The 10,554-nt window shown below is 33.0% G+C and overlaps 1 protein-coding gene across 1 annotated transcript; it reads right to left on the bottom strand.

The window, feature by feature from the left end:
• Nucleotides 1-596: 596 nt before the first annotated feature.
• LOC110816420 (polyketide cyclase/dehydrase/lipid transporter) lies at nt 597-10,257 on the bottom strand. The gene is made up of 10 exons (XM_022044608.2): nt 9,836-10,257; nt 8,219-8,339; nt 6,399-6,484; nt 5,588-5,987; nt 5,388-5,488; nt 4,618-4,684; nt 2,690-2,917; nt 1,423-1,884; nt 1,017-1,089; nt 597-888 (listed from the first exon to the last, which is right to left on the bottom strand). The coding sequence occupies exons 1-10, from the start codon at nt 10,219-10,221 to the stop codon at nt 644-646; spliced, it is 2,169 nt and encodes a 722-aa protein (XP_021900300.2). The 5' UTR covers nt 10,222-10,257; the 3' UTR covers nt 597-643.
• Nucleotides 10,258-10,554: the final 297 nt, after the last annotated feature.

Below are 10,554 nucleotides of genomic sequence, written 5' to 3'. Positions count from 1 at the left end.
AGTTTTTAAAGAGAACTAATCAAGATAAAGCAGGAGTTCCTCTACACTTGTAACTCAATTCTCCTTTCTCAAATTGGGAACTGAAAGCATATTTGACAAGTATCAAACTTCCTTTACTTCTATGATAAAGAGGATAGGATTAAAAACTTAGCTTTTGTCTTTTCGGTTATAACTAACACATAAACAAGAATGTGCTAGAATCCTTGATGTTCATATTTTTCACTTTCTTCCTTAAACTCTCAAACATAGTCTAAATATTCTAACATTTTATTTTCTTGTACTATTTGACTCCAACCATCTCTATTATCTTCATCCATCAGCAGCTTTTTCCACAGAAAGAATGGACAACAGTAAAAAAAAGATACGTTAATGTAGGTAAAGAGATTTAAGAATAACTTATAATGAATTTTGTTGCAAACTGAAAACTGATTCATAAACCCCTTCGAGCTTAATTTCTTTGCGCAAATTATTAAATTATTTTATAAAATTTGACACTTGTTACAATTTGTTTACTAATATTTTTTTATTGTAATTAATTAATTAATATTTTATATATTTTTTAAATTCAGATTCTATTTATGTTCTAACTGAAAAAATTAAAATAATTAAACCATTATTATTTAATTTAAAAATAGTTATTTTATTATTCATTATCCCAATCAATGTCCAAATATTTGAGGCTTGAGAGCCATTTCTGTGTATCTTGAGTAATGTAAGGTTTAGATGGTGTTGTCTTTTCCTCGACATCACTAGATGCAAGGTAATCAGATTTCTGATCTTTGGCAGTATTTCGCTGCCTATTTGGGTGTCTCACCTTGAGCGACAAAAGCCGAGACACTTCACCAAGACCTCCCCATTTCTCCAGTGCTCGTGCAATATCATAGCGTCCTATTAACAATTTCTCAAAACATCAGAACCAAATGACAAGTCAAAAAAGGACTGGACTATAATATTTTTTTTAAACTAAACAAGTGAAAGAATTTAATCAAACAATAAATATTATCATACTGGTTTACCTGCACGCTCAAAAGATTTTCTACTGGGCATAAATGATGGATCCATTCCCCAGCTCTTTTGGAACCGGCTTATCTGAAAGAAGGTAAATAATGTTTATACAATAGCATGATATCAGCCATATCTGTCAATGGGGCTGAAACAAATTAAATGGGCTAGACATTACTGTTTAATTCCTCAGAACAGAGAAAAATAAGGCAAATAAATGTTATATTTATAGTTCAGCCATAAATATATCAATCATGATGAAATTGCTGTAGTTTCCATCGAATTAGCCGGACCATACAGTTGCAATATTTACTGTTAATTATCTCATAAAGCATAGAAAGTAACAAGTAGAATGGCAAAAGATTTAGAGAAGCTTGATGATATGTTGTTCAGAATGGCAGATAAAAGTGTCCAACCTACCTCTTCTTGCAAATTCTCAAGATTGTCCCAGTAACCTTTTGGTTTTCGGTGCTTGTAAGCAGGGGAAAGATTCAGCATTGATGCTATCCTTCTAAACCCACCCATCCTTGTGATGGCCTTCTCAATATCCACCCTACCATGCAAACGGAGTTGTTTTCTCATGGGCATAAACCCTGCCTGTCCATGTTCTGAAATAAACTTCAAAAGCTCAGCTTTAAGGATCTCAATGTCTCTTTGCAGTCCTGGAACCCTGGGTCTCTGTCTGTTTGGTGTTGAAGCAGTGAAAGAAGAAACAGTCTCGGCTGTCATGCTGCAATCAGCTTCATTTTCACTGGAAGATGAAACAATAAGTTCATCTGAATATTGTCCATTTTCAATTGTTCCAAAAGAGCTTTTTGCTTCTCTTTTCTCAACATAATCTCGAATTGCACATAAGTTCGATGGTAGATCTTCATAAATAACCTATATATTCATGAAAAATTAATTGATAGTGTTAAAGAGAGTGTATTGTATGTAAACTAGGTTAAAAGATATTACAGTAAAATACACCATGTGTAATCAATCGTTTATTTCCTTCGCTCTATTTTAAAAAAAATCTGTATATATAAAGCTGTGATATTGAATGAAATATACATTTAACCATTCTTTTTGGTTTTATTATATATGTGATGTTTTTCATACTTATTCAACATATTGGCCACAAAATCTTATCAGATAGAGATGGCTGCTCATGTGATCATAATGGAGGGTAATGAAATATCCATGCTTCATAAGGCAAGTTAGATCCATAGTTCTGCAGATGTCCTAAGCTGACCTGAGATCATAGTAAGGAGGATACTTTGCAAACATGAGGATTTGAAATCAAACATATTTTTGTATCCAAGATTACGACCCTACCACAATATGTTAACTCAGTGGAAGCAAACAGCAATGTTTTAAAGGGATGGAGAACTTGGAGGAATTGAATTAAAAGGAAAGTGTTTTTTCTTTCATCCTCGTGCTTGCGTTATGAGTAAAGAGTGTTTAAGGAAAAGAGAAAAGGTTAGAACTAACGAGGTGATTTTTCTTGTAAAATTTAAATAAACTTCTTTCATACTTTAAATTTTGCAACTTTTTCCTTTTAATTTAAGAGATTAGGAGTATTGAAAAATTTGTGCCAACCTTCCTAGAGCCATATTCTTTATTGACTACTTTTGTCCTTTCATTTCTCTTTTCTTTTTGGAGTATGTGTACATTAAAATTAATTGCATGAAAATACATCACAAACCTCTTCCATGATGGCTTCAGAAAGAAAGGTATCCTTATGCATTTTTGACTCGACACTATACTTCAATAATGTGTGGTTACTTCCCAATTGCTCTAGAAGCCATTTTCCTCGAAAAGAATCGAAATCCCCCTCAACCTGCTCAAAACTAATCTCCTGTTCTAGATGTTCACGCAAATCTAGAACAACCCGCGCATGAAGAACCATATATAATAAGCCTTTGCATCCTTCCTGAGAAAAGGAATATGCACGTAAGAATTATTAAAATGATCTCATCACAAAAATTGGGTGTTGCAAGGAGAGCACAATGAGTTGAAAGAGAAAATATTTTCTGATTCTACAAGAAAATATTTTCTAGTTTTTATTTCTTAGTTTACATATATTTTATGCATAAAAATAATTAAGTTAGCTAACATTAAAAAGATGATAGTAAAAATGATTAGAGCTTAAGAACTATTTTTACTTTTACTTAACTGATTCATATACACACCCTTTGCTTGCTGTAATGAACAAATATATGGATAAATGTATACGAACTTAGAAAGTAAAAACTAGAATATGTTTCTTTGTACTATTGGCCATGTTCAGTATATAAAAATAAATTTTAATGTTTATTTCTCAATTTCGTATATTCATATATACGAATACATAAAAAATTTAAAGATAAATATAACATGTAGTAAATGATAGTGAAATGATAATAAGATCTTAAAAGGATTGTTTTTTAGTGTTTTCTGGATAACTACTTTATTTATACTAGATTAATCTATAAATCCACACCACTAAATATGGTTCCATAAATAAACACATCTTAATTTCAAAAATGAAAATTATAAAATGATTTGATGTGTCAAAGAAAGCATTTAGGAGTTTTGAGAGAACATAATAACGAAGAATATTCTCTAAGGAAAAAAATATAGAACTGCATCATTTAATTTCGTTTTTTTTCTAGACCATACATCTTAAAATGCAAAATAATTCTTCTACTGCCAACCTCAAGGCTCAGATGTGTTTCTGAAAATTGTAACAATACTTTCCCATCCTGAAGCTGCCATCTTCTATATTCTCTCTCGGTCCTTCGGATAGATTATATCTTTTATATTCCCTGGTTTCTGAACTTCTGATATGGTTTTTGCTTAAAGAATATTCCCTTCAGACCAGAAGACTTAATACTCCTACTAAAGGGAGACCAGTGAACAACAACAACCAGGAGTTACTAATGCTTATCAATCATTCGAAGATCTCAGTGGGAGTACAACATTCTTGTCACTTCCTTTCTGAGTTGGTTTTCCAGTTTTATTTATCTAACCCCGTTCTAGCTATTTTTTTCTTGTCGTTGAGGGAAGTGGAGGGAAAGAAAAAGAAAATATGAGATGCTCACATATCTTTTTCTTGTTTGAATACAAAATAACAATTAGTAAACAAAAGGTAGAGGGGGTGAGGATCCTTCCCTTTCCCTTCAACTCTGATTGTTTTATTCCTCCAAGCTGGGGGGAAAAGGAAGAAAGGAAAAAAATGAATTTTGAAGAACAAATATCTATTTTATGCTCACCACCTAACTTATTACTCCATTTATCTTATAAAAGAAAATGTTATTCTATTAAAAAAAAAAGGATACTATTGACTATTTCCTCATAACAAATACTTTTTTTTTCCTTTATAAAGCTAAACCACTAAAATGTTAACAATCATTTACTTTCTTTTACTTTGTTCAGTTTTTAGTTAAACAAGAAAATCACTTTTCCCTTCCCTTCCTTTCCTCTCCATTCTTTTACTATTTTTTACTCAAACTAGGTAGCATTGCTAACTTTAACTAGTGTAGTCTTAAGCTTAATAGTTTCATCAAATTTTTCTTCAAGGGAAGGGATTTCCAAACAACAGCAACATCATTATTGTTATAATGCTGCAATATGTGAAGATATGTCTAATACCTGTAGAATGCGAACTTTATTGTTTTCTCGTGACAAAACCTTACTGATGACTAGGTTTGGAACAATCCTGAAAAGAACAAAGAAAAGAATTCATGAGGAAATAGATTACAGAAATAACATTTGATAAGGAAAGAGCAGCATAGTGCCAGGAATTTGAGAGGCTATAGTTAAATGTACCCTATTTGTAAGAAAGGCATCCCCCAGAACTGTTCCCACAATTTCTGTTTCCTTTGCAACCCCTATCTGTTTAATGGAATCTGTAGTTCTGTTACAACTCTCTTTATGTTTCACGAAACCATTTACTAATGAGCTTTTATATGAATTTTCTTGTTACTGTCTAATCATTATCATAGTGGACACTTTCCAAATAAATGCCAAAAATGCCTAATTTCCATATTAAAATCCTGTGTGTAGTCTTGTTATATTAACAACACTTTAATAGTTGCAAAAGACTTTTTTCTGTGAAATTAGTGGAGCACTCAGCTCAACTGGATCAAGTACTATTTGACCAGATTTTATATTCTTTGGCCATATCTAGCACTAGCAGGAAGAAATATGAGATTTACAACTAACTATATGTTACTTTCTGATTGGGGTTATTCTAGTTAGTTTACAATGAAGTTGATAATGCATACATGCAGCAGTACCAAATAAAGAAAAGTAACTAGTTTCAAATTAGTTAGTATCTACAAGCAGTAGAGTAAAAGTAGTAGACTAGTAGGACTTAAACATAAAATATATATATATATATATTGATATTGAGTGCTTACTCGGGAAGGCTCTCATAAGCAGTTAAAACACTCCAGACATCACGAACAGGTGCTTTAACTGTTATGCTAGCAATAACACAGCGATGAACACCTCCATTTTCCTTCAGCCCAAAATCAATTTATTAGCCATTGCTAAAATGAAATTAGCCATCCTGGGGACAGAAAGGACTCATGATAATAGTCTAGGGTCAATCAGTTACCAATAGGCCATCAAATCTACGAAGATGAACTTCATCCACCACGCAAGGTCTATCAAGTCTGCAGACTTTTCCAAATACACCCCAGTTACTATTCAGCTCATTTGAAGATGGTGGTGTCAGGCCAAGATTGGAGGTATTATAATTCTTTTTAACTTCTCTGGGCGACATTTTATCCTTTTCAGATATAGCAGCATCAAAGCTGATGCCAGGCCAGGATGTTCTACTCAAGGAATCTTCTGTCAGCATTTTCATATTACCATTGAAATTACTCTCAGCTCGACAAGCCAAGGCTCGAAGATTCACAGGAAGGTCTGATCTGATAATCCTCTCTAAGAAAATAGCTGGGAAGTTAAATCTTGGTATCACATTTACTAAATATGATAAAATTGCTGTTGTGGACCTGCTTGAAAAGGAAGATAAAGAGAAAACTTTTTTAACGTAGTCCACATGAAGAATCTCTAAATTGATACTCTTAATTTCTTTTACCAGTTTACTAGTTTCAAAAAACATTCTATGAATGGAAAAAGATCTCAAGCAATTGAACATTGGAAAAAATAAAATTAAGAAAAAACTGTACCATATCAAAGACTTTGTCTAAGTTTTGCATTTGTTTGTGCGCATATATATCTCTATATCCATGAAAAGAAACCACTCAATCCTCATCACCGATAGTGCATTATATTCAAAGTTAATCTCATCTAGTTACATGGATATTTATAAGAATGCATCTCTTGTGTTCTCAGTCCCATTGCTAATTAATGCTTTGTAGTTGCATGAAAAATATATATGTACGTACAAGTACAGGTTGTACCTTGTTCCAGATCTTACAGCCCATTTGCCCTCAAACTTTTTGAAGTCCCCATCAACCATGGAAAAGTGAAGTTCACGACCATTGGACTGCATCAACAGAAATGTACCGAGAATTAAAAGGAAGAAGTAGTCACACATAAATGAGATTTACTAAACTTAAACTAACCAATGAGTTCAACTCCAAGGATATGCTTGCAGTTCTTATACAGGAGCTTTCAAGACTAGAACTGAAACTAAAGCATGCATATTGATTAAGCTACCAAGCTTACTCGGGTAGGAAAAAAAGGCCCATTCTAACATCCACATAAAGATGAACAACTGATCAAAATGTAACATTAGTATAAACGCAAAATTGAGAGGATGAACTCATGAAATGTGATAATTTTATGGTATAAAAGTGATGATTCGTGATGATATACTAGCCTCAGAAATTCATCTTAACATGTTCATGGTCTCATTTTAAGAATGGCCATTACTTGTTATGAAATTTTAATTTTAAGATAGAAGTTCAAGGGATAAAAACATATACACTCAAACAGAGATTGCAGCATGATAAAAATAGATTCTAAAGTAGCCAAAAAATAGGGTGACAAGAGAATTTTATCAGAAATAACCCAAGGGAAACTATGAAGACAAAACAGTAGGCTATAGCACCCTACATTTGCCTGAGGACATCCAAATATGTCAAGTTTATGTGCAAATAATGAAATCTTTCTAGAGCAACAAAAGACTAAAAATTTCCCTGTATCATTTTTTCAGCATACTATAGCATTCTTTTGTAGGAATGTACTGGCTAAGTACGGAACATACAGTATCAAATTTGGTGCTAAAATTTGATACTGGGAAAAAGTTTTTGTTCAATAACTTTCGTAAAAAAATTATACTAACTAAGAAGACTCAAGCATTTTCTTGGGACCTATATATAGTCTGGAGTACTAGGTGAAATCTAGGGATCCCAATTATGTTCTGGAACCAAGAAGGCATTCTTGAGACCAGAATGTTGCACCCAGACTGGAAGCTTATGCAGAAACCAGACATTGTCTCGAGAGACAGGTGGTTTTGGTGAATTTTTGCAGTTAATCTTGTCTTCTTTTTCAGTCCCTCGAAGACCATACAAGTTTTGATATCATTTGTTGATTTGAACAAAGAGGAGAGGAAGTGGCTATTCTTTGCATGTATTTATTAAATTATGAAGCTATTTACAGCCACCTGCGGTACATAACTTGTCTTCCAACCAAATATGACTTCTTTTACGTTCTTTATCTAACTTATTTTATACACTCCAGTAAACATGTCTTAAGCTCAAAAGTCCAACTTCTTTATGCTCAAAGTGTTTCATTTTTCCTTCACACGACCGTATTTCTTTTCCCACACACAATTAGCTTATTTGCATGGTACAAAATAATGCTTTATTCAAAAATTTGAATTAATCGTAAAAGCAAAAATGTCAAACTTCAACAGAAAATCAAATATGCAAAACACTCATGAACATGGATTCAGGTTTTCTAATTCTTTACATTTTTCAGGAAAATGACTACTAATAAAGATTATATGTTGCAAAAGGATTTCTTAAAAAAGGATTAAAAAGCACGTGACAGAGTTTAATCCTAAATAGGATAGAGAGGAAAAAGATTCATATTGTAGCTGACCCCAACTAGTATGAGATAAGGCAAAGTTGAGATAACTACATCATAACTGATAAAGTGATATGTGATGATGAAGTAGACAAGTGAATCTGTAGCAAAAAGAATCTGAGAAGGAAAATTTTTCTTTCTTATCAAGCAGTGTATCTGCATGATTCATTGAGTTTCAGATGCTCACTATGTCTGGGAATTCTTGTAGATCTAGGACCACACGCGCTTCAATATGCCAATATAATGCCCTTTGTAATCCTCTTTGCTCCAGCCAAATACGCCCAGGATGTGGGCAAGGAATTCTCCCACTAGAAAGTGCAGAACAATCAAAAGTCCAGTTATTTGGGAAGAATTAGAAAAGTAACAGAACTTAGAACAATTAATCATCCAAAGAAAAATCAATAGAAGGACTAACGGGAAAAGACCCACGGAGATTGCCAAACTGAGAGAAGAGTAATTATGTTTATAAAAGACCATCACTTCATAACATAATGCGAAGGTAGTAGGTTTTCTTCCTTATTAGTCATTTACAGCGTAGCTTAATTTACATTGAGGAAAAAAAAAACATATAACTTCATAGTTTTACAGTCCTTAATCTAATGTCGCACTTGGTTTTGGGTCATTCTCATTCCATTCCCTATTGATTTGGAATTTTTTTTTTTTTTTCAGTCTTGATATGTAGAACTACAATATGATTTTCTACATGCTTCATATCATCATGAATTTTTTGGAGGAAGGATAATTGAAATATAAAAAATCATCTTGTAATTCTAGAGATCAAAACTAATTAAAAGTAAAACTAGGAAAAGCTAGGGGCACGATGAGAAATGAACCAAACAAGACCTTAGAACCAATAAAGCACTAGTGGAAAAAAAGATTGCATTCCCTTGTGCACGAGCTTGATTTGTGAGGAGGAAAATACAAAGATTTTTCCCCAGTCAAGAGCAGTTGGAGATGTGTTCACTGAAGGCTTGACAGCTTCCGAGTTTAGACATCTTTGTGCCAATCTTTGCATCCTCTAGGACATGGTGATAGATATTAGGATAGACTGTATGTTCTCTCACTTGTGTATTTCTTTATTGATAGAGGTTTGCTACAGCTAGGAAATTGTTGTATAAATCTTCAATGAATTCCCTATATAGTATAAAGATATGTTGTAACTATAAAAAGAATACTCATGCAAGGAGGAAAATTGAGACAAGAACTCAACATTGTTATGTACTATTGTGGGAAGATCTTAAGAAGCTTAGCGCAGGACATCACTCTGCTTTTGTTTATAAATTTCAAAGTAATTGTTTTGAACAACCGAGTCTTCAAAGCAGAATTTTGCCAAAGAAAATGTTATCAAAGGTGTCAAAGGTGTCAAAACAATAAAATGTTCCCATACTTAAACGAACTATTTCCACTTTACTAAATAAGCCAATTTATAAGCTGATTAGCAATATGATTGCAACAATCTAGTCACACCGGTAACCGTCCGATCACCTTGTAAGTACTATAGGACCATACCAACACAGTATGGTAAATGTATCGGATATAATATCGGACAAAATCAGTCAAAACCCGGTAAAATCTCCCTCACTGTTCAGTATAACTGATAGGATTAAAATTAATATGAAAAAACAAATTTGTACATTTCCAGTTTTCCTCTCTTCGCCGCTCCATTCAGTTGCCAAGCAATTAAAATAAGATGGACTCAAAACTTCAAATTTTCTAAAATTAAGCTCATGAAATAAAAAGAGGGAAAGTTATAAACTGTATAGAAGTCTCGCGGCATAGTTTTACGGTTAAACGAGAAGAGTACCTGCAAACAAGATTGGGAATAAAATCTGCGAGTCGTTCATAATCGGTGAGAGCATTCCAAACCGATCCGACATCAGCATTGACCGCTATCTCGGCCTTAATCCTTCTTTCCCTCCATGAAATCACTTCCATTTCACAATGTACTTTTCTCTCTCGTTCTTCCTCTTTCTCAGGAATATCAAAATCCTCCTCTCTCTTGAAACCATTGCTGTTGCCTTTGTTGTTGCAAAAACCTCTGAGCTTCAACTTAGACCTGTCGATAGAGGAAATGATTCCTCGAATATGGCCGCGACAAGGATAAACCTGCAAATAACCAACAAGAGAAGGATAGTCTCTGCCGATAACTTTGTGCGACAGATTTAAGTTAGAAGCCCGGTAAGTGATCATGGAGAAGAAGAAGATGAGAGGGAATGATCCAGTGAACTGAATTCAACAGAATTTATTTAAATGACAGTTTTTTTGCCAACCACCAGTTTATTTTATTATTATTAATTTTTTCGCAATTTTTTATTTTCAGTTTTTTATTTTTATTTTTTGTCGTTTAGTGCTAATGAGTTGTGTCTCTCATTTGCAGCTATAGTAATTCTGGTTTATTACTATTAAATAAGATTTTTTTAAAAAAAAAATCATATGCCAAATTTATATAAAAGATGAGAAATTATTAAAATTGAAATTAATTAGCACTAATTTTTAATCATTTTTAGATACCAATCATTTGTG

Source organism: Carica papaya, chromosome 6 (assembly GCF_054855325.1).
Source record: "Carica papaya isolate Zhongbai chromosome 6, ASM5485532v1, whole genome shotgun sequence".
NCBI classification, from domain to species: domain Eukaryota; kingdom Viridiplantae; phylum Streptophyta; class Magnoliopsida; order Brassicales; family Caricaceae; genus Carica; species Carica papaya.
The sequence above is the reverse complement of the archived record's forward strand: the minus strand, read 5'-3'. Positions and strand labels throughout refer to the sequence as shown.

Coding starts and splice junctions, on each gene's coding strand:
- LOC110816420 (XM_022044608.2), bottom strand. CDS start 10,221: ATGATCACTTACCGGGCTTCTAACTTAAATCTGTCGCACAAAGTTATC. Junction 4,685..5,387: donor GCTTATGAGAGCCTTCCCGA/GTAAGCACTCAA, acceptor TGTTCTTTTCAG/GATTGTTCCAAACCTAGTCA. Junction 889..1,016: donor AAAATCTTTTGAGCGTGCAG/GTAAACCAGTAT, acceptor AATTGTTAATAG/GACGCTATGATATTGCACGA.